General features: G+C 38.9%; 1 protein-coding gene across 1 annotated transcript in view; it reads left to right on the top strand.

Moving 5' to 3' along the window:
- The window catches only part of TTC6 (tetratricopeptide repeat domain 6), a 2,436,149-nt gene extending 2,418,847 nt beyond the window's left edge, over positions 1-17,302 (top strand). The window contains exon 23 of the mRNA XM_044074245.1: positions 16,173-17,302. Coding sequence (XP_043930180.1) covers positions 16,173-16,309 — 137 coding nt within the window. The 3' untranslated portion in view covers positions 16,310-17,302. The remainder of the gene's footprint in view (positions 1-16,172) is intronic.
- Positions 17,303-24,603: the final 7,301 nt, after the last annotated feature.

The raw sequence follows: 24,603 nt of genomic DNA, 5'->3' as shown, positions 1-24,603 counted from the left end.
CAGTGACTACCCCTTCTCTGGAATTAACTTCCTCTGCATATCAAGCAATGTGCCATACAATCTTCCTTTAAGAAAGAATTAGACTATTGTATGGGTATTCATAAATTTACCCAGGAATGACTGACCTATTGCTCCTTGAAAATGGAGGTAAGGTCTACAGGTGGGTACTGGCAATGAGTAAATGACCTAATGGCCCAGTTGCCTTGTGCATTATATGATTGTATGACTCAAAGCTATATCATATATATGCTAGAGCTGGTTTGGAGGAATGAAGAGCAATAGCAGTATGACCTGTGTGTTTCTGCATCAGTGCCTTAGTGACTGAGAACCTGGTATTGGTTGTGGAAGAAGACTGAATAAAGTCTGAGTATTGCCTTTTATTGTGGCATGTTGAGGGGTGGAGTAACAGATGGATGGATTATGATCCTGGAATGCTTATTTTCTGGCAAGGGGAAAGGGCAGGAAAATGTTTAACATTATTTAGAAGTGGAGGAATGGTAGTCAAAGATGTGTCAGAGTTGGTGTTGCTACACTTATCTCCATGGTATGTCCATTTCTTTAGTGTAGAAAGCAGGAGAATGATGTCTGAATGTGCCACAAAACATTATCCTGTACACTATAGAATGGGCTCCAAAGCAACATTTTAGTGCTAGGTCTATGTGAATGATGGTACAGTGCCAACTAAAATCACTGAAGCGAGAGGCCTGACATGTTGTTTAAGGTAAATCCCTGAAACACTAGTAAGAGAGTACTGGGTAAAGTGCAAACACTGAGCCACAGATGACATGTAGACACACTAAACTGTATAAAAATTAAAAATTCTAGGCTACTGTCTCATATACAGTAATATAGTAGATTCCCCATCTATCATTGTCATGTAAAATCTTAAAAATCACTTAATCTGATGTCATTTTCAATGATTGCTCAGTTGTTGGGTTCAGATACGATCCTTGGAGCTGACTCATCTGCTTCTTCCAGATCGTAGAACACTGAAACTCCTGAGCCCATAAAACCCTAGTCACCTTACATACCTCAGATCGCATGTGCCACCATAGCGTTCGGATGTAGGTCATGAAACTCTAGAGTGAGCCTAAGAGTTTTTCGTGAGTCAGCTGTTTTTCTATATAATTCTTATAATTTTTATATATTTTACTCTTTTCCTCCCGTTAACCCTTGTTATTTCTAAGGTTACAATTTTTTCCTTTTACTCCTAAGAGTATTCTTTACTACCATCACCGGTATCCTATCTCTGTTAGTACTTTTTAGTAGTCCTTCTCACACTTACCTTTGCTGTCAATTTCTTTTTCCTTTTCTTTATACTATTAAAATAAAATAATTTTTCTAAGTTGTACTTGTATTACCCTTTGTATCTGTTTTATAATGTCTGATAAACCTTCATGATTTAAACAATGTGTGGCCTGCGGCCACAAAATTCCCAGTTTAGATGCACATTCAAAGTGGGTGTACTGTTTAAGGACTTCTCACATGGACTGTGACTGTGATATTTGTAAAGGATTTAATTCCCTTGCCTTAACTGACTGTAAGAGTAAGTTAATTTTTAGGGGTTTGCTGCCCCCTAAATCTGCAGCTATGGCCTGTAGGGCTCAAACCCCTAAAAGGTTAGTAAAAAGGAGATTCTCATTAAGATTGTCATAAGAGATCTCCGGATCCAACAACAGTTGCTGCTTCAGCTCCATCCTCAGAGCCTCCTCTCAAACAAGCTAAAAAGTCACAAATCACTACAGATCCATTCACCTCAATTATTGTCAGAGCCGATCACCACTCAGCTCCCATCGCCCTTTTTGGCACAATCTTCTTGGCACCACTCGAGACCCTCATCCACTCAATCTTCCAAGAGCCTAGCCAAAGCAGATGTGGACCGATGATGAGGGAGTTTCTCAGGACGCATATACAAATGGGAGTTCTTCTGGCTCTAATTCCATAGGCTCTGGAGACCCTTGTTAGTACTACACCTCCTCTTTTAGCTCCTGTGGTCTGACCATTGGTTTTAGAATAACTGGATCCAAAATTCCTAGAGCTGACTGCCTCAGATTCAAAGATGTGGGATGTTTGACTCTGATGGTGTCTCTAACCTGTCCAGTGCTAAGTACTTCAGAGACAGATGACTTTCAGGTGGGTTCAGGCATTTCATCAGAAGACATGCGTGGATGTGCTTATGTGACTTTGCAGAACCATTCAAATTTTCTTCCATTAATGCTTCCTTTATAGGAACCTCCTAATTTGGCCCCAAAGTAAAAGACATGCTCTGTAGGTGTGCACAGGAAGGGATAATACTGTCTGCTGTAGCCATATGTTTTTCAACCTCTCAGCGTACCTTTTCTAGGTACCATAGAGGCAGACAGAAAATATAGTTAAAAAAATTCCAGGTTCTCTTTCAAGATTCATGTGGAGATAGTTCTCCCAGGGGCAGAGAGGGGAGCTCAAATGAAGATGCCATCCTCACGGTAGAGGTGGTCCACATAATCAGGGATATAGGGATACTTTCTTTGACAGATCCTATCAGTACTCCTGAAGGAAGGCCTGACTGTGCATCTTTGTAGGCCATGGGAGTCATATATCCCTGCAAAAGAGAGCCTGGCTGGAAATTGCAAAATATTCATGGGTGTGGAGGATAATATCCAGAGGTTATATAATACAATTTTCCCATCCATCCCTGCCAGTATCTAACAAAATCACTGATGTTCCACCCAGTCACAGGGAAGCGACAGCACTAGAAATAAACACACTGTTTGAAAAAAAGAGTCATCCAAGAGGTCCCTCCAGACCAGAAAGAGACTAACTTATTCAAGATTCTTTTTAGTGCCAAAAAAGATAGGGGTCTGGTGACCAATCTTGGATCTCAGCAAACTAAATAAATTTGTTCAACATACAAAGTTCCAGATGGTCATGTTTCAGTCCATTCTGCTGTTTCTGCACTAGGATAACTGGATATGCTTGATAAATCTTCAGGATGTGTACTATCACATCAAAATGAACAGATGATCAAGAAGATATCTATGCTTCTGGCATGGAGCCAGTCATTAACAATTCAGAGCACTGCCCTTTAGTCTCACCACAGCACCCCGGGTGTATAACAAGTGCACAGCAGTGGTTGCAGCTCAGTATAGACTGTGGGGATTCTGAGTGTTTCCATATCTGGACTATTGACTCCTGACTGCTCTGACCATGCATCAGCTAATTCAAGCATGGGAATACGTATTCCAGTTTACCTCTTATCTGGAGATTTCTGTCAATTACAACAAATCTCAACTTAATCCAACTCAGACTATGTACTTCATCTGTGCTCTTTTCAATATGGTCACTCAAATAGCTTTTCTCCCTCTGTCTCCAGTTCAGACAATTCTGTCCCAGGTCAGAAAGATCATTCAAAGCTCTTCTCTTACAGCTTTTCTGATCCCACACCATTGGGATCCATGTCAGCGGCATTCACTCTTGTACCACCAGCAAGGTACCATATAAAGATCCTTAAATGAACACTCACAACTCAGTGGTCTATTCTCCAACCACCTTTATTCAGTCAAGTCAAAATAATGGAAGCTTGCAAGAATTACCTTCTATGGTAGATCCATTCCAGTCAAATACAAAAAGGCCATCCCTTTCTTCTCCCTCACCCCAAGGCCACAGTGGCTACAGATGCCTCTGAGATCATGGGGGAAGCACTTCTTGGGAAGGATGTTCCAAGGTACATGGTCCCCCAAAGTGGCTAACAGATGGATATGAGAGCTATCCTCCTAGCATTGCAGGCCATCCAAGATCCTTTGCCAACTGAGAGTTTTGCAGTTTAGATGGACAATGTCAGTGGTCTGGTATGTCAACAATCAAGAGGGAACCAGATCTTACTCTCTTTGTCAAGAATCTGTGAGAGTATGACATTGGGCGATCTCATCCAATTGCTTTCTGATAGCAATGCACATTCCAGGGATGTCCAATGTAATTGCAGAAAAGGTCTATTTTAATGCCTCATGAGTGGTCTCTCACCATGAAGGGGCAGAGACTATGTTCCATTGATGGAGCCAAACATGCAGTGATCATTTTGCATCTCCTCTGAACAACAAGTGCAGTAGGTTCTTTGCCATAATCTCCCCACTAAGTTAGTCCCCGAGCAATGATCTACTTCTTGTTTGGTCCTCTGGTCTTCTTTATGCTTACCTCCATTACTCCTAATACCCAAATTTCTACAGAAAGCATCTCGATTGAAGAGCACAGTTATCTTCATTGCCCTTACTGGCCTCATTAAATCTGGTTTACATCCACCCTGGATTCTGGATCCAACTCCAGACCTACTGTCTCACCTGACAGATACGACTCATCCAGACATTTCAGGCCTCAAGTTGACTGCATGGCTTCTCCAGTTCCATTAATTGCAAGACAACCAAGGTTCTCCTCCCCAGTACATCATATTGTATTTTCATCCCATAAAGCTTCCACTAAAAAAGTTTACAAAAGTAAATGGAAAAGATTTGTTTTTTTGAGCACATAAAAAGAATTTAGATCCCTTTTCAGCACGGATTTCTAAATTTCTTGACTTTTTGCTTGGATTTTCAATGAAGGGGCTAGCACCTCAGCTGTTAGAGTACAATTAACAGCCACTTCTAACTTTCATACTGGAATAAATAATTCTACTTTAGCTTCCTCTAAACTTTGCAAAGCCTTTCTAAGAGGAACATATCTACTTAGACCTCCTCTAAAGTATCCTTCTCCTCTTTGGCATTTAAATGTTCTTCATGCCTTAACCCAACCCCCATTTGAAACTTCAGCTAAGTCTGATCTAAAGTTTTTGACCTGGAATATTGTTTTTATAGTTGCTATTACTTCTGCCTGAAGAGTGTCTTAACTTCAGGCTCTGTCTTTTTTTGCCTTTGTATTTGATTTTTCACAAGGATACGGTATCTTTAAGGACCAATCCTTCATTTCTACCTAAGGTGGTGCGTGAATCCAATATTAATCAGGTTATCAGCCTTCCAGTCCTTTTTCCAAATTTCTCAGACAAAGGAGGATCTAATTTACACCTGTTGGATGTTCATAGACAGTTACATTTTTACCTTAGAACCAAAGAGTTGAAGAAATCCAAACAATTATTTGTTTCATTTTCTGAATCAAAATTAGGAAAAACAGTTTCTAAAGTGACCTTAGCCAAATGGTTTACTGATTGTATTACCTTTGTTTATGGAAAAGTGAGTTTGTCTTTATCAAACCACCAAAAGCTCATCATTCCACCAGGTCTGTAGCAACTTTTTCAGTCTTTTTGTCTAGAGCTTCTTTGGATGATATGTGTGCAGCTGCAGCTTGGGCTAATCCTTATGCCTTTATTGCTGTTGGCTCAGCTATGCTCAGGAATATTCTTCTTTAGAGTCCTCCCAGGATTTAGGTAGCTGGGAACTCTGTCTCAATAGTTCAGAAATTAATGAAAATGACAACATCAGATAAAATAATTATATACTCACCATAACATTCCTTCTGTGTTGTCCATTTTTATTCTTCCTCACCTTCTCTCTCACCAATCCCCTCATTTGTTCTACTCCAGGAAATTGAATAATGTTGGATGAACCCCCATTCCTTTGTTTGAGCACCAGATTCCATCATTGCCTGACTCTGCACTACTCTGTAGGTCCATGGGCAGAAAACTAGATCTGAGGTATGTAAAGTGACTAGGGCATTATGAGTAAAGGGAGAGGCTTGAAAGTTTCAATGTTCTACAATCTGGAAGAAGTGGCCGAGTCAGATCCTAGGGACAAATCTGAACCCAATAGTTGAGGAGGAATGAAAATAGACAACACATATGGAACATTATGGTGAGTACATAACTTTTTTTGTGTAGCTAGAAATAAGAAATTGCCCAAGACCACTGTGTTGTGCTTTGGAGATACTCATACATTTTATAGCTATCCCAAGGCCAATATATCTTATAACCATTCACATTTTACCCGGACCCTCTCCCTATGCCACACACCCTTTCTCCAGAAGGTCCATATCAGTCAACTACAGAATAAATTTGTGGTTACTCATCCAGTCATCTAGGTTATATTTAAAGGAAGATAGCGAGTCTCACTGTTTAACATACAGGGGAAGTTTATTTAAGAGGTTTGGAAGTTATATTATATGGGTTATAAACCTGTTCCTCTACCATGTTTTATTTGTATCTGTTGATGAAGATTTAGGTCTCTAGTGCTAGTATTGGTAGAAATAATGGACTTGTAGAGGTACAGGAGGTCCAGGACAGCCGGCTAATATCTACCTGAAATCAGCTGGACGTATAAGTGAATTTAAGTACACTTTTATCTGCTCTTTTGCATATAGTACTGTATTTAATTTATTTATTTGTGTTTTTCACTGAATGTTAACTGAAGTTGTGGCTGTCTCTCTACAGTTAGTTCCCCACCCTCCCTCCCTGTTCTTGTTTTGGTATTAATGTTGGTGGCTTTGAAATTGCCCGCCCCTCTTGTAGATTTGTATTTGGATACTCCTTCTGGGCCCATCTCATTTGCTCACTCAACTGAGTGCAGTGAGATCATATTCTGATTTCAGGCACTCCTACTGTGTACAAAGAGAGCATTTGGGAAGGACAACCCCTGTAGCCTCTTAATCCTGCTCTGTTCCTTCCCTCAAAAAAATAAATAAATAAATAAATAAATAAAAATAAAATGTATATATATGTAAATATATATATATATATATATATATATATATATATATATATATATATATATATAAATATATCTTATTCATCTGCTCTTACAGTAACTGTCTTAGTTGCTCTTCTGCATGCTATCTGTTCAGTCGCTCTTACTCTGCACTTATTACTGCTTGTTAGTAGCCTTCTAATTTACTGCCTTCTGCACTTGTTTTTTAGTCATTTGTTCATTTAATTGCATTTATTTGAACTGTATTTGCCGTTGTGTTGCTACACGCTCAGGTGTGCTTGCCTGCACTACAATTTGAATTGTATTTACTGCTGTTTTAGCTGCTTTTCTGTAACAAAAAATAAATAAAAATTCTAAGCTTGTTTCCTGCCTTTCCTGTAACTAGTCAAGTCCAGATACAGATTTGCTGTATCCAGGACTATTTGTAAGCTTCTGACCCCCCAAGCCTTTCTGTGTTGGAGAGAAGCCTTTTAGCTTATCAGTGGGAGTGCTAAGCACTAGGTAACCTATCTACCACAGGAGGAGTGGTTTCTGGCCCAGAAATGATAGTTTATTGGCCGTTTGGGAAGCTTTTCCATCTCTTTCAACCTTCTAATTTAAAAGCCTGTGTTTGCGCTTGTTTCCTGCCTTTCTTGTTACTAGTCTAGTCCAGGTATAGATTTGCTGTATCCAGAACTCTTTGTAAGCTTCTGAGCCCCCCAAGCCTTTCCGTGTTGGAGGGAAGCCTTCTAGCTTATCAGTGGGAGTGGAAAGCATCAGGTAGCCTATCTACCACAAGAGGAGTGGTTCCTCGCCCAGAAATTGTAGCTATTGGCTGTTTGAGCAGTTTTTTTCTATCTCTTTCAACTTTCTGGTTTGAAAGCCACACTTGTGCCTGTTTCCCACCTTTCCTATACCTAGCCTAGTCCGGTTACAGAGTTGCTGTATCCAGGATTGTTAGTAAGCTTCTGAGTCCCCAAGCCTTTCTGTGTTGGAAGGAAAGCCTTCTAGCTTATCAGTGGGAGTGATAAGCACTAGGTAGCCTATCCTCCATGGGAAGAGTGAGTTTTGGCCCAGAAATTGTAGTTTATTTGGCCATTTCGGCAGTTTTCCATCTCTTTCAACTTGCTGGCTTAAAAGCCTACTTTTGTACTTGTTCCCCACCTTTCCTGTAACTAGTCTAGTTCAGGTACAGATTTACTGTATTCCAGGACTCTTTGTAAGCTTCTGAGCCCCCCAAGCCTTTCTGTGTTGAATGGAAGCCTTCTAGCTTATCAGTGGGAGTGGTAAGCATTAGGTAGCCTATCTACTAAAAGAGGAGTGGTTCCTGGCCCAGAAATTGTAGCTATTGGCTGTTTGGGCAGTATTTTTCCATCTCTTTCAACATTCTGGTTTAAAAGCCGCACTTGCGCTTGTTTCCCACCATTCCTGTAACTAGCCTAGTCCAGATACAGAGTTGCTGTATCCAGGACTGTTGGAAAGCTTCTGAGCCCCGCAAGCCTTTCTGTGTTGGAGGAATGCCTTCTAGCTTATCAGTGGGAGTGGTAAGCATTAGGTAGCCTGTCTACCATGAGAGGAGAGGTTCTTGGCCCAGAAATTGTAGTTTATTGACCATTTGGACAGTTTGTCCATCTCTTTCAACTGTCTGGTTTAAAAGACCACATCTGCGCTTGTTTCCTGTCTTTCCTGTAACTAACCTACAGGGTAGCACTAGAAAGCCTTAAACTGATACAAGCCTTCTAGCTTAGGAGAGAGACTTTGGAGTGATTATCAGTTTTCTGTACTTTCTTGCTGTACTTAACTGTTATCTGCCTAAACGCAGATTTTCCAACGTTTATTGTGATTTAAAAGCTTGTTTTTTTCACATATTGTACTTATTTGACTGCCTGCACTTTTAAAAAGTTTTTTGTTTAAATAATTTGTTTAACTGTTGTAGGTTACACACCAAAGTGCGATAGCCTTTTCTGATCGTTTGTAGTAGTTTAAAGCTGTTTTAAGTGTATTTTTTTACTGTTTTTGCCTTATCTTTTCAAAAAAAAAAAAAAAAAAAAACATTCCTTGTTTCCCACCTTTCTAAGCTAGTATAGTCCAGTTTTCAGGCTAGTGCTGAATTCAGGGCTGTGATACTACTTTCTGAGTTGCCCATACCTTACTTGGACAGAAGGAAGTTTCTCTGTTCACCTGTGAGAGAGGGGAGCTTTGAGCAACCTATCTGTCCATGGAGGAGTGGTTCCACCCCAGAAGTTAGTAGTTTATTGGCCATTTTGGGCTAATTTCTATCTCTTTCATTTCCCTACTATGAAAACTGCTTTTGCACGGTTTTGCACACCGGGCAGTGCCGGTTAGCTATGGTTAAATTATTCCCAGCTCCACTCAGTCTCCTCTTCACTTTTTCCCTTGAAACTAGTCTAACTCTCAACCTAAGCACTCAAAAAGCATCTTACAGCCCAGCACTTGCTCAGACCTAATAGCAAGCACTAATATACCCTGACACTGATTGCCCAGCAGGGCAAGACTCTTTATTCACCCCTCACCAACCAAGCGACTAAGCAGCTCACCCTACTATTCAGGCATGACCAAAGGGCAACTTCAGGTGCACTCTCCAGTCCAGCTGGTGAATCTGGGTATCCTGAGGCAATGTTACAACTGCCTCATGTACACAGACAACCCTCTCTTCCTACCACAAAACACTAACATATGCAAGAGATGCAATTATACAGCCAAACTGGAAGCTAAGCTGTCTCCACCCAAGAGTGGAAAAACAGTTAAGAGGAGAAGGTTAACACTTGCACCACAACTCCAGCTGCACACAGACCTACTAAAACAGCATTGGCAAAAAATACACATAAATACACAAAATCATACTCAGAGGCTCTAAATAAAAACCTGCAAAAGCATCAGAGACCTCCAAAGCAGACACCCAAACAACCTGCACTTCCCGTCACAAACCAGACAACACATAAAGCACAAAATCAGTGTGCCGCACAATCACAGCCCTTAAGGTGGAATAACATACCTAGCACACTAGTAATAGGTGACTCTATAGTCAGGCACACTGACGTCCCACTCACTAGGCTGGACAAAGCAGAAGGTTACTGTTAGCTGCCTGTCGGGAGCCAGAATCTGCCACATAACACAAGCACTCAGGTCACTTCAGAACAAGGACAAATATGACTCTATCATTGTTCATGTTGGTGTGAATGACCTGAGATGTACCTCCCTGGACTACATGAAAAGAGACATGGAAGAGCTCTCTGATCATGTAGCCCAGGCTGGTATGACCCTGAGTAGCATCCTGCCCTCACCAAGAATGATACCTCAGTATTAAAAAAATTATCAATTTCAACAATTGGCTAAGCTTCTGGTGTCATTCAAAGGGGTTCCAGTGTCTGTCAGCCTGCAACGACATGCTCGATAAGCTGTGTTGCTTTGCAAGAGACAGCTTGCACCTGTCACCCCTAGGCTTTCGAATACTGGCCAAGGCTCTTGCTGCCTCCCATAGTGCCTTTTTTAGGCAAGGCTCAAAGTCAAACCCACCTCTGTAAACAGTACAACTAACAAAAAACTGAGGGTTATGCTACTCAACGCCAGGAGTTTAAATCTCAAAATGCATGTGCTCGAAGCACTCCTCAGTATGGAGAACGTCAACATCTGTGCAGTAACTGAAACCTGGTTCAAGGCTGCAGAGAGCACCCCAGCACTACCGGGCTACAACTCATACCACACGTTTTGGACACAGAACATGGACCGAAACACAAAAGGAGGGGGTGTATCCATATTCATCAAGGATACCTACACCTCCAGGTTAGTGGCACAGCATGATACCTCTGAGATCATCCATGTGCAACTAACATTGGGCAAATTTGCAATGCAAATTGTGGCCTGCTACAGATCACCCTCCATGACCCAGGACCACCACTCCACCTTTCTGGAGACACTGGAAGACATGAAAGTCCTACCAAACACCCTGATATTGGGCAATTTCAGTTACCCTACCATTCACTGGGAAAACTACTCGAGTACAAATTCCCAGGCCCAGCCCTTACTGGAATTCATCAACTCAAACGCCCTGGATCATCTGGTAAACTCCCCTACCAGAGGTGAAAACATATTGGACCTGGTCATCACCAACATGGGCGACAGGTGTTCCACACCGGAGGTCAACCCGTCACTGGTTAGATCAGACCATAAACTAATCACTCTGGATGTCCACACCCCACCACCACCCCCAACTAAAGAAACCACAGCAAAATAACTTTTCTAAAGCAAACTTCACCTTACTTAAGACAGAGGTGGTAAGTTTCACAGCCCCCACGCTAAAGGATAACACTGCCCAAGATGCATAAACCTTTACAAATGCACTCTATGAGCACCTACAAGGATGCATGGATTGTGCCATCCCTAGCAAAACCAAGACTCACTCCTCTAAGAGAAGGAAACCAGTTTGTTGGACCCCTGCAGTAAATAGGCTATACAATAGAAGGAGGAAACTAGTTCAGAAAAAAAGCAAATCCCAAGAAGAAAAGACATCCCTGATCAGTATCAGTAAGAAACTGAGGTCCCTCGTGAAATAATCCAAGAATAACTTTGAAAGAAAAATAGCCAAAGATTCAAAAGATTACCACAAAGCCTTCTTTAGCTATGTTAAGAATCTAAGTGGCAACTCGCAGATATGCACTGAACTAGTGCAAAATAGCACAACATATACTGAACCTACTGATATTGCCAACATCCTGGCAGATAGATTCAGTGCAAACTTCACACACCTCTCACTTCCAACAGGGCCCACAACAATACAGGAAAAGTATAGTGTCCCAAAAATCACAGACGCACAGGTGAAAACAGCCCTTTCAAAAGCCAGAAACACAGCATCAATGGGATCAGATGGTGTCCCAGGCTGCTTCTTGCATGAACTACAGAACGAACTAACCTCCCACATAAACACGCTGTTCAGCCTCAGCCTCTCCACAGGCTATGTGCCCATATAATGGTGCACAGCAATGGTTATTCCTCTCCACAAAGGAGGGGCCACAACTGACCCTGGTAACTATCGCCCCATAAGCCTGACTAGCCTGGTCTGCAAGGTTATGGAGCACATCATTATGGAACTCATTAACAATGATGTTGGGAACCTCCAAACACTTGACCCAACCCAGTTTGGCTTTAAAGGCAGACCATGCCTACTAAACCTGGTTGACTTCTTTGAAACATCACCAAGGCCATAGACGAGGGGAAAGGTGGTTCACACAGCCTACCATGACCACGCCAAGGCTTTCGACACTATTCCCCACTCTGGTGTTACAGAAAAACCCACCAGCCTGAACATAAACCCCTATGTCATGAGATGGGTTGCCAACTGGCTTACAGACAGAACTCACACAGTAAGAATAGCGGGCTCCAGGTCTGACTCTAAACCAGTCACAAGTGGTGTCCCGCAAGGCTCGGTCCTGGGACCCCTACTGTTTGGCATATACTTCTCAGAAGTACAGGCAAACACAGGAGGACTATGGCTAACCAAGTTCGCCGATGACTGCAAACTAGGAGCCATAATTGACTCTCCGGCTGACACGGACATCCTCCAAAAGGGCCCTACTGAGACAGACACTTGGTGTCAAAGTCATGGCCTCAAGCTAAATGCCAAAAAATGCATAGTCATCCAATTTGGGAAAAACAAAACACCCAAGAATTACCACATAGGTGGCAGCCCCCTTAATACAGAAGAGGTAATAAGAGATCTGGCGACCCAGGTAGATAGTAATCTCTCCTTTGACAATCATATTGCCAAAGTAGTTAGGAAATCCTTCTATGTGGCCCATCTAATTACTAAAGGGTTCGCATCTAGAAATAAAGAGATTATAGTGCCCCTCTACTCATCACTAATTAGACCCATCATAGAGTACAATGCCCCATTTGGGATGTACCTCACAAGACACTTCCAACAGCTGGAAAGACCACAAAAGTTCTTCACCAAGAGGATTACTGGTCTCAAACATATGTCTTATGCAGCCCAACTAAAAAAAACTCCGATTGTACTCAGTGGCATATCGCTTACTCAGAGATGATCTCTGCCTGACATACAAAGCCATGTCCAACTCAGAATTGATGGACATGCTCTACCTAAAGACATCCAAGTCACTGCGAGCCACATGCTCTAGTGAGCTAAACCTTGCCACAACAATATATAGGACATGCTAGAGGGATAGATTCCTGTCACAGAGACTCCACATGCTTTGGAACAAAATTCCAAATTGCATCAGGCAGAGCCCCTCACTAACACTCTTCAAGGGAAACCTTGACGAGTGGATGGGTAACCAAAAACACACCCCTGGTATCACTTCATTGGCTCTGCTTGACAGAGGATCAATTAATTAATCAATGGGGCAGCGAAAGCTGACACACTCTGGCTAGGCTTATAAATGCCCTCGGGCAGATAGCCTAGTACCTACCTATGAACCTATAAATGTTGAAATGGAGAGGTCCCAGCACTGAGCACAGAGGGGACACAGTGGTCACATTTGTACTTTCTCAATGGATATGTGCAACTTGCACTTTGTAGGTTCTTTCTTACAGCCAGTTTGCTATACATTTTACCACCCATGGGTCATTTTTTAAAGCATTTAACTTGTGTATGATGCCATCATTTGGAATGCTGTTGAAGGCCTTGGCTGGATAAGATACTCTGTGTGATACTGTGTGTGTACTCATTGACTACTGTCTACAGCCTTTATAATGCTTTCAAAAAAGTTTACCAGCTTTAATAGACAGGCTCTACCTTTCATGAAGCCAAACTGTTGAGGATCAAGTGTAATAAGATTCTGATATTGTAATTTATAAGGTTGGTTGTAATGCATTCCAAAGCTTTGCAAATGAGGTCTTGTAAGGCTGATAAGTCTGTAATTACCTAGGTAAACCCTAAACCATAAGGCCACCCCTATGAAGGGGTATCATCACTTCAGTGTGTCTCTCATGAAGGATAAACCCAGAAACTGAACTTAGTTCAGTTTAAAGAGTGTGTCAGCAAGGGCATGTTTAACACTAAAACAATCAGGTATATTGTCAGGACCCATAGATGTATTTTAGTCTTGGTTAGCACTTTCAGTAAATGATCTTAAGAGATGATTGGGGGAGTAAGGGATTCAAATATTTCAGGGTATTACAGAGAAGTCACAGAGTAAAAGATGCACTAAATTTGTATGCAGGGATACTGACAATGTATTTTGTGTCAGAATAGGAGGCATTATTATGAGTAAGTTCAAAGGAATGTAAGTTATTGTTTCTTAGTTTTCTAACACAGCTAAAGACAGATTTATAATTATATTTCAGTTCAGAGGCCAGCCTAAGTTCATGGGCTCCCATATTGGACCTGATGGTATTCTTCAGTTTTTGTAATGCTTTTGATAGTATCATTGAAAAGAGGGGGGTTTGAATATACAAAATTGTGTAAGGAATTTATTTTGTGGTATAGTTTTTGTGGTGGAGGATCACCAAGGTGATTTGTTTTTGAATTTCCTATGATGCTGGGTTCTGTTCTGGTAGGGACTGCTAGCTCTATACATTTTCCTAAATGGGTGTAGAGTATCGTAGTAAAGCGTGCTGCTGTATCATGGTTGGAGGAGGTGTAGTCATCAGTCATCCATGAATTTTCATACTTTTTTATCAGAGTACATTGTTTTTGGCACATTTATCATCCTTAAATTCAGTAGGACTTGCAGAAAGAATTTTTTGGAGTTTAAGGGAGAAGATGACATGCCCCCCTCGCAAAAAATATGACAATGTATATTTCATTAGCTAGTGAGTAGAGTTTTCCAATCATATTTCATATAAATCAGATGGTTGCAGCTGACATCATGTGACTGCAGCTTACCAAAAGAAAACACTAGGGAGTAAGCCAAGGATCTCATGCTTTAGTCACTACGTGCTGTCCCACTTTCACTTTGTAATATAACATTTGCCTGCCACAGCAATTTTCATTGGGAAGTTACACTGTTAGTCAAGGCCTCACCTACCTTATCTCTAAGCCAATTTATTCAAATTGCACTACTATAATTTCATTTGCTTTGACATTGAAAGAATGTTTAGTCATTAATTATCCCATTTTCAAGTTGGCATTTTTTAGAATACCATTTCACCAAAATGTATGTGTGCAATATGCATTGCAACTCTAAGGCTGTGCAATCCTGGATAAACAGGAGTACTTGGATTATTAGTAAAATTGAGTATTCCTGTCTCTGTTGTGTGCTCTTGGAGTTGGGAATATTTTAGCAGGGGCTGTGGGCACACAACCTTATGTGAAGGCACACAGGGAACTTTTCCTCAGTGTCAGTAACTTAACAGGTAGCACTGGGAGATCAGAAGGCTGTGGTTTTTATTTTAAACACCAGCTACTTTGATCAATTTTTGGGTTGAGGTTTGGCATAATTGTTAAGGTGTTTACCTCACAAATTCAGACCTTTGAAAGAAAATTGGCTAGGCTTAACATGGCCTAAAAGGGCAGCTAGCACAGTATTTAACAATAAGCCTAAAAGTTTACTGTTATTAGTTTTTGTACTATACTCTTATTATTATTATTATTATTATTATTATTATTATTATTATTATTATTATTATTAAGCATGAGTCCTTGGTAGCATACTTACATTTTTGACAAATGCCACATGAGCAGGCTGGTGCTAATTCAACTGCAAGTTCTAAGGTTTGGTGATTTTTCAAAGTTTTCAATTATTTCTGTAATCTTGATTAAGAAAAGAACAGTCATATCACATGTCATTTATTAGTGTTAAAACTGTACCTATACCTTACAGTCTTATTTAGTTTTATGTACAGTGGTTAAAATCAAATCTGTTAACAGTGTGCAAATTTTGCAGACCAAAATATTTTATTTTTTAAAAATTTTACTGAATGTTTTATGTCTTGGCTTTAGCAGCTGGACAAACTTATCAGTAATCCATATTTTGTTGCACCCATATCTCATAAAACAAAAAAGCCATGTGTTTGTCATCAGTAATGCCATTAGCAAAGAAAAAAATGCTCAGTGCATTTAATATATTTTTGACAGAGACAATATGGTGCGTTTGAATTAATGATTTCTGCCTTTCACTGGTAATATGCATGGAATACTGACCCCAAAAAACTGTACAAACCCAAGTCTGCACAAACAGGCTTGGTGCACCATATTGTTGCCAAAACGCTATGATAGGGTACTTCTAACTTTGGTAAGGAAAAGCATGGCCATCACATATTTTAGATATTTAAAGGGTTAGAAGCAATGTGGACAGAGCGAGTGGCAGTAGGGATGAATAATTTTTCTGTGAGTAAACAGGTCAAGGAGATTAGCTGTTTCTGTTCACCTTTTTGAATTAGTGTTATTTTCTTTGTACTATATGGTTATAAGATAGATAACTATTTGTATTATTTAATGTTTATTTCCTATCTGTGTTTGAACTTAGATTTCATATGGTGTGTAATATAATTATATTTTATTGATTACAGCAAAACAAAGTCCTGCACTAATATTTTGTTTTTCTTTTGCAGCACTAGCTCTTCAACCTAATGATGCCTTGGTATATAAATTCCGAGCTGATGTCCGTGGTAAATTAGGGCTGAAAGAAGACGCCATCTCTGATTACAAGTGTGCTATATATATTCAAGAGACTGTTAAATCAAAGTAATGTTATGCTCTACACACAGAGTTGCATTTACCATGCTGTGATCATAATCTTGACATTTAATGCAGTGGTGCACTGAAATTAAGCAAAAAAAAAGTTTTCTTTCTCTCTTTATCATATATTATTAACACTTCCCATTCTCACTTATTAGTAAAATGTAAAGCCATAAAAGGATTATACTTCATTCTATAATAAATATATCTGGATGGCCTGTTATGTTTAGTATAACTGTGCTGTATTGATGATATGTCATAACCCAGAAACAAATAAGAAATGGAGGGCACAATAAAATATAACTTTCAGCATGTAGCTCTGCCACCTTACTTTCAGAAAGAGATTGTGAGCAGAATTTATACAGAAACATACATGTTTTTGTGAGGAAGTGAATCTGGAGTGTAGATTTTCTTTTAGTCAGCATGTTTCTTGCCTCTGCCTTTTATTTTAATAACCTTTTCCTTTCAACTCCCCTCATTCACCAGATAGTGTTTTTTTTCAGTCTGCTGCCAGACTTATGCTGATGTTGCATTGCAAGTATAACATAACCAGTGAAGCTGTCCTTTGACAGCCATCAGAATGTTAGTCAAGCTAATACAGTTTGCCTAAGCTAGTGCAAGATAGTGATGAAATAAACATCTAACAAGGGTGACCTTTCAGAAAGAATTCTGTATAACTGCAAGTAAACAACTGGAAGTAAACTATTAAAAAGGAAAATTGTATATCTTATTAAAAGATTAACATTGTATATAATTTTCACTTCCATTTGTTAGATTCACAGTAGTAGTAACAAATCTATTTTCATTTAGCTGATCCAGGGCAAACGCATTATACACTTAATCATGGACCTTTGTAAGATCAGAGCTTGTGTGACTTGGGTGTCAGAAGGTAGTCTTAAATTTTATTGAATTCTTAACTTAATATTTTTTTTTATTTTGTAGCAAAAAGATAATTTTTCACGTGTACTGTAGTAAGTGATGTCACTATAAATGTGCCATATTACATCATACATCTCTTTTGGATGCATATTAATTACAGTTAAAACTGGTGAATTTATTTTATGTTCAAAGCATGCAATATTACCAGCAGTCCTTGGATTTTACAGTAAACTGTACATATGACTGTTACAACACATATTTCATGTAAATAATTGTAATGGCACCCTTTAAAAACCACAATAGTTTTTTGAAACACTCTTTTAGTCTTAAGTTTTGACTCAAGTGTATTTGCCCATCAGCAAATCTTCAAGAAAGTGTACATTTTGAGGAAACAAAGGGAACTAATACAGAAATATCTCATTCCGAGATGCTCGTGTGAAAAGGGTTCTTCCTCTTTATAAGCCAGATTATGTGCTAACAGCTTCTAAGATCAGCTCAGTAAAGTTTTGCAGCTGGCATCCACATGACCTCTGACTCATGCCAGCAATGATACAAGTCTAACACACACACACACACACACACACACACACACACACACACACACACACACACACATGCATACTTACTCATATATCTATAGTTCTATGTGTATATATATATATATATATATATATATATATATATATATATATATAATCTGTATGTGTGTATGTAGATTTAGATTACACACAGTTTTGAGTACTTTACTGCTGTTAAAGAAGGGACATAATAAGATATCCAACTGTGTAAAGCAGAAAAAGCAGGTTTTCCATTCAAAGATGCTGTCATTTACAGTACCTTTTCTGTCTCGAGGTAAGAGTTGAGGCTGTGTATAGTTTATCTTGGTGCAGCTATAACAGTAATTTAATCTAAAAAGAGAAAGACCTTGGAAACGTTCATCCTCACCCAAGTAATGGTCAGGATAGAGGAACGGTTTTCAAAGTGACTGAAATGATGAAGTGTCTTCTGAACATCATAGCAATCCCTAAATGGTGAAGAGGTGAGTCAAAAGTTAACTAAAAAAATGTAAACATGCTAAATGACCTAGGAGTACAGAGGAGCAGAAGTCCAAGCTTAGCTTAGCCTCCTCCATATTGTCATTTTCAGTCATTTTCAGCAAGGTGCACTTAAGAGGAGACATGGTGTCACAACTGTCGAATGTTCTGTCTTCCTGACTGAAGCCTGTATATGTAGTTGACTGTTTTGCAGCAGATTTAAATGTTTTTATCTTGTATGTGCTTCATAACAGGGTCCCCAGACATTTTGAGGCTGTCGGCAGTGGTGCTGCAAGTCTCAGCTTATTGCCAAAACATTATCACCTGGCATTAAGCCTTCCACTACTCTGCTGACAAAAATCTCCCCATTCTGGGTCTGCCAGAAATGGTTGTGTGAATCTTGTCCTTTTAGTTAAACTTAGTCTTCTTCCCCATCTTCAGTTAATTTTATGTGAAATTCTGTCTGCTTCCCCTTCTCCCATATTTTTGTATCCTGTGTTGCCTACAATGAACTGTGTTTTCCCGTTATATACTTAAGAGTTAATGCTGTCTACACCTACACTCTTCAACAGTTGTGGGTGAGCTATAAACTCACCTCTAACTACTTGTGGAGACAGTTGTGTAATGGCATTTTCTAGGTTAGACAGTTTTATACTTGTGCCTGTATAACTTCATCCAGGATTTCTGCTTCACTAACACAGAGTGTACACAGTCACCATTTCCTGTTGCAAATATATGCTAGGTGTGGGTTTTCAAGAGGACACAGGGCTAACTGTGGGTACTCTTTTTTATATTTATGCCTGCAAGAGGATAGCCAGAAATCCACTTGTTTCAATGTTCGCATCCTTAACCCTGCCAAAGATGTGAGACCGTAAACAGAAACAGAAAAGTCCGACATCCCTCATCCAAGATAGAGATAAGTCACAATGGTTTGGTTTTGTCTCATCTTCACAGTGTTCATGTGGTAATATATAACAACTACTGGGTAGCTCTGGATTCACCTTTTCCTAGACAATGATCATGTCTAATTTTGAATGTCAAACTCACCTCAACTTATTAATGAGGAAATTAAAAAATATGGTCCTAGAAAATAAAGGCATTCAGATTCTTTAAATAAACAACGTGAGTGCAAGATACATTAACTCTGCCTCCCTAGAAGCTTCTGTGGAGAATTTCTTTGTCAAAAAAATAATATTGAGTTGTAATAAATGCAATGATTTATTATGTATACGTGCTGGAATAGTTTATTGTGTGTTTCCTTAGTTTGATAGTGTATGGACAAAGACTGTAGTTTTCAATGCATGTGGTAGGTTACTTGCCTATTTTGAAAATGTGATGTAGCCTCTCCGTCTTAGCTGATGGGAAGGCAATACAATGTGGTGAGTTAATAGGGATCTGGCTGTAAAGGGTTAGCTCTCTAAACTATTGGATGAAGAGATTGTAGCTGCCCATCCATGCTCACATGGTTAAAAGTCAAGAGTTCAGTTAAGAACGGAGCAGTATAGAGTGGGAGAGAAGCTCTGCAGTAAAAAAGTTAAAAACAATGAAATTTAGAAGTTAAGAATGAAGTTAAGAGAGTTTGAGATCAGGGTACCTCCAGACTGATTTTGGAAGAGGACAGAAGTAGCAGTTTGGGGAAACTTCTTGGCTTTTTGCAATTCTGAATAGAACCAGAACAAATTAGAACAAGAATGGAGGTACTTGCTATAAACTGAGTGTCTATAAGATGTAGGAGATTTTGTTTACTTTGGGATACAATCCAAAGGAGCTATGTGGAAATAAAGAACTGATCTGGTATGTATAAGATGGAAACATAACTGATAGGAAGATGTGTTCTCAGCTACTTTTTATATTACTTCTTCATTGAGTGAAACCAGTTTTTACTAAAATCCTTTGTAATGGAAGACTCAAGTTTGAAGTGTTGTACTTATACTAAAATATATTTTATTTAACTAAAAAGACTTCAAGTATAAGTGGACTTAGAAGTTTAAAGGAAAATCTGTGTGAATCTGATCTGATTTCTTCTGTGTTGTTTGTGCTTGATCCAAAGTTGTGGTCATCTTTGACTCTGGCATATTCTCTTATTGGAGCTGGAATCAGCAATGAGTCTGGTTTGGCACTAGATAGCTCAGCTCTGGCTTTCATCTTGAATCAGAGTCGTGGTGCTTTTGGTGATGTTGGTGTGGCAGCTTTTTTTTCTACCGGGGTGTTCTTGGGTTCCCTCTTGGCTTCCTTCTTCAATGCAGTTGACAGAGCTTTATCCATGGCTGGAGACCAGGCATCTCTATCCCTGTTAGCTACACCCACTCAATAACTTCCCTGGGTCCTAATCCTGCACAGTTTGTCCCATCAAGACAGCTGGTTCACACTAGCTTTGAGATGTTCCTCATGCAGGTCATCCCCCAGACTTCCAATTCCTCTTCAGAACTTCCCTCCATGGAGGCTTCTTGGAAAAATAAGTGCAAGAAGAGACATACTGACTTCCCCCGAGGAGTCTCTGTCCAAAGACATGGATTTCAATTTCAATGAAGGGAAGGGGGTCTTCAGATCACCACTTGAGGTTGTCTCGTTCAAGGAGATCCTTGAGCTTCTCAGACAGAAAGGAGGGTTGTCTTCTGAAGTCCCTTCTCAATAAGAATCCATTTTTGTTGAGACTTTTGGTTCCAGCTCAGCTGCTCCATGGGTGGTTCCCCTGGCTGATGAGATGGTGGATTTAATCTCTCACTGGGAATGGAAGGAGCCAGACATCACAGAAGTGATCCAAATGCAAAACACAAATCAGGAACCAGGAACAACAAGTAGAGACAATCCAAAAACTGAAGGTACTGAAGACACCAGCAAGTCAGCAAGAAGTTTAAACATTTATTAGTAACGAGCCAACAAGATTAAGCACCTTCATCAGGCTATAACAAAGCTTCATCAGAATCTAAAAAATCAACAAACTTTACAATATACGAAAACGTGTACAGCACGAAAACAACCAAATAACCTCTCCGTAGTGCAGTAGCCCAAAGGAACACTCGATGCTGCTTAAAAAACTTCCAAGCTTTTAATGTCACACAGAAAATAAAACTTTACAATATTTAAATAGTAAAAAAATCACATGACCACCACGTCAATTAACAACAGCAGCAAATTTGTTAACCCTATGTTATCAAGTACAAAAGAAGGTAGTTGTTAGAACATAAAGTGCAGGGTTTACACTTTGCTTGATTTTAAATGCAGCACACTACTGATTGAAATACATTCATTAAGGCCAGAGGGACATACAATCATTCAACCTTAGTTGCCACATCATTTCTCTATATTAGATAAGATTTTCCCATGGCCCTCTCCTCATATTCTGGGGTACAAAATCCAATCCAAAAAATAAAAAAGAATGATCAGGGTGTGTTTCTACATGCTTGTATAAAGAGTTTTTAGTATTCTTGTTCCTTATATCTAGATTGTGCTCATAAATACACTCTTTAAATTTCCATTTGGTTTTTCCCACATAGAAATACAAACATTGAACCCACTTTGCCACATATATTAAACCCATTGAATTACAAGTGCAGAGTCCACACTTGTAGGTTCCCCCACCTCTTGGCTGACTTTGAAGCCAGTTTTTCACTGTCTTCCAACTGTTTTTTCAAGTTCTTCCATGTAGTATAGTATACAGTATATGTATAGTATACATGTATACAGTATACATATATACATATATATATATATATATATATATATATATATATATATATATATATATATATATATAGTATACATGTATATAGTATAGTATATACTGTATAGTATACATGGTCTATCACCAAACTTTGAAAATCGTTCCCATAACAAGAAAATATTTTCCAGTTCTTTTGTAGTATGTTACTAATTGCATCACTATCCACAGTGTTAAGTTGTGACAAATGCTTGCCATATTGTTACCTGTAGCATATCTGTTATTAACATCCTCCCTAACCTGAGTAGTAGAACCCCTAAAAATCAGTAGAATGGTGCCTTCTAACCTTCTAGTACTAACCTCACTATGAATGCTAACAAATCAGTTGCAACAGATGCCCTCTTGCCTGGAACATGTCAATAAGTGTGTTACTTTCTTAAGCATATTGTCATCAGAAATCATTTTAGCCAGACAAATAAATTAAAAACTTAACTCCCCTAAATTTTGTCAAAGCAAAGACATATGAATGAAGAAAAAGCAACTGATTTGGTAAACTATTTGAATTCCACTACCTCTTTTTTGAAATTTACTTAATTCCTGCAGCACTGGAAGCATTAGCTACCTAGATGTGCTAATAGCCAAAGATCATGTTAAGGAGAGGCTTACTACTAACATTTATTAGGAAACCCCACTATTCAAATTCCCTCTTGCATTACACAATATGCCACCCTTGGCATGTTAAGAAAGGAGTGGTAAAAGGACAATTTATTCATCTGGCTAAAATGATTTCTGATGACAATATGTTTGAGCAAGAAAGTAACAAACTTCTTAACATCTCTCCTATATGCCTTCCCACCAAGTCTAATTCTGACATTTTTGAAGAAAGCATTACAATGAAAGATTGCAGTCATCATTACCCTTTTTGGCTTCAACAGGTATGGTTTCCCTTTCTCTAGCATCACATGGTACACCCATTTGAGTGCTGTATCTGAATCCAGATCTGCAGTCTCATCCATCTGAAAATTCTTATCTGGACATTCACTTTCAGTGTTGGATAGTCATTCCAGGCTTTCCTCCCAATTGGTCCATATTCTTCTTCTCAGAAACTGTCCACTAGGGGGGGGCAGAGCCAAGATGGCCAACTGATAGCAGCAATTTTTCAGGGCTCCGTGAAACTAGTATAAAAAACAGGAAATAACATTTTATTTTAGCAAAAAATACTTAGAATTGATAGATGAAAGTATAAACTATATTATTAGTAACTTTGGTGAACTTAGGAAAGTTTTTTCCTGTCAATTTATAAAGAAGAATTTATCATTTGTGGAGATGAGCACTTTGAAAACTTCTCATTCTGACATGGCTTTAAAAAAAAGAAATGCAGCTTGTGACATCTGCTCTACAAGAACTCTCACTAAAAATAGATGATTTTAATGAGAATTTACAAAACCTAAAGGAAAATTGTCAGAAATAAACAGATTCTCTCAAGGAACTTATACAGCAGCATCAATCCAGAATAACACACTTAGAAGCATCTCTGAACAATCTTGATGAAAGACTGAAGGAAGAAGAAAGCTAGAAAGATTTTCTCATCAAATAAAACATTTGGCTTCTCAATAAAGTGGATGACCTGGAAAACATGGAGAAAGGTCAAATATAAGGATTGTTGGCATCCCTGAGAGAGCTGAAGTAGAATTTATCATTTATTTCCTGAATACCTGGATTCCAGAGATTTTAGATTTAAAGGAGGGTCTGTCCTTTGGTATTGAAAAGGCTCATAGAGCTTTAGGAAAGCCAGTGTCAACATCCTCCTCTACTCCTCCCAGATCAATAGTCATAAAGTTTCTATCTTATTTGGACAAGGAGTTCATCCTAAAATCTGCCTGGCAGAAAAGTCCATTCAAATTTAATCAAAACCCAATTAGGTTTGATAATGACTATTCTACAGGGTTTTGGAACAGAAGAAAAAAGCTTGGCCATTAATAAAATTGTTACAGCAGAATAACATCAAAACTCAGCTTGTCTTTCCTGCCAGAATAAAAATTCTATATCAGAATGAAATGGGATCATTAAATGCCCTAGAGGAAGCTACTGCCTTTATTAAAAACAATGACATTATTTCCTTACCTGAAGATATGGAATAGACATCTGCATCTCTGAAGAGAGTTACTGATAAATCTTCTTGGACTGAAGTTAAAAAGAAAAAAACAAAAATCTGAGTCAAAGATTGCTGTTCCCACTAAATCTCTCAAAGCATCTACTACAACTGGACTTTAATTTGTTTTATACTTGCTAAATCTTCAAGTAAGGTATGCCATGACAATATTTTTCTTATTGCTTTTCTTTCTCTTTTTGCTTTTTCATTTCTATACTTTTTTTCATATACAAATTAAATAACTACTTATGCTTTTTGTATATTAGTATAATATTACTGGTTTATTGAGTGATATAATTTAACAGTAAGCTATCTTTGCTTTTATGACCTTAATATGACATGCTTTATTTCAAATAATATATAGCCCTTTGCCCTGCTAAATGTTTTTCTGAGTTATTACACAGGCATCGTCACTGCTTAGATTAATTTATCAAAACTGTTTTGGATACATGGGATAACAGGGCATATCTATGATTTAGTATATATTAACTAGTCTTTTAAAATATTTAATACTTCTGATTGTTTCAGAATATATATTGGTACCTGTGTGAACAAAAAGCTGTTTGCCGGCTTGGGTC

Source organism: Protopterus annectens, chromosome 6.part0 (genome assembly GCF_019279795.1).
Source record: "Protopterus annectens isolate FY-2018-M chromosome 6.part0, PAN1.0, whole genome shotgun sequence".
Taxonomy (NCBI): domain Eukaryota; kingdom Metazoa; phylum Chordata; order Ceratodontiformes; family Protopteridae; genus Protopterus; species Protopterus annectens.
Note: the sequence above shows the minus strand (reverse complement) of the source record. Positions and strands in the feature narration are given on the sequence as shown.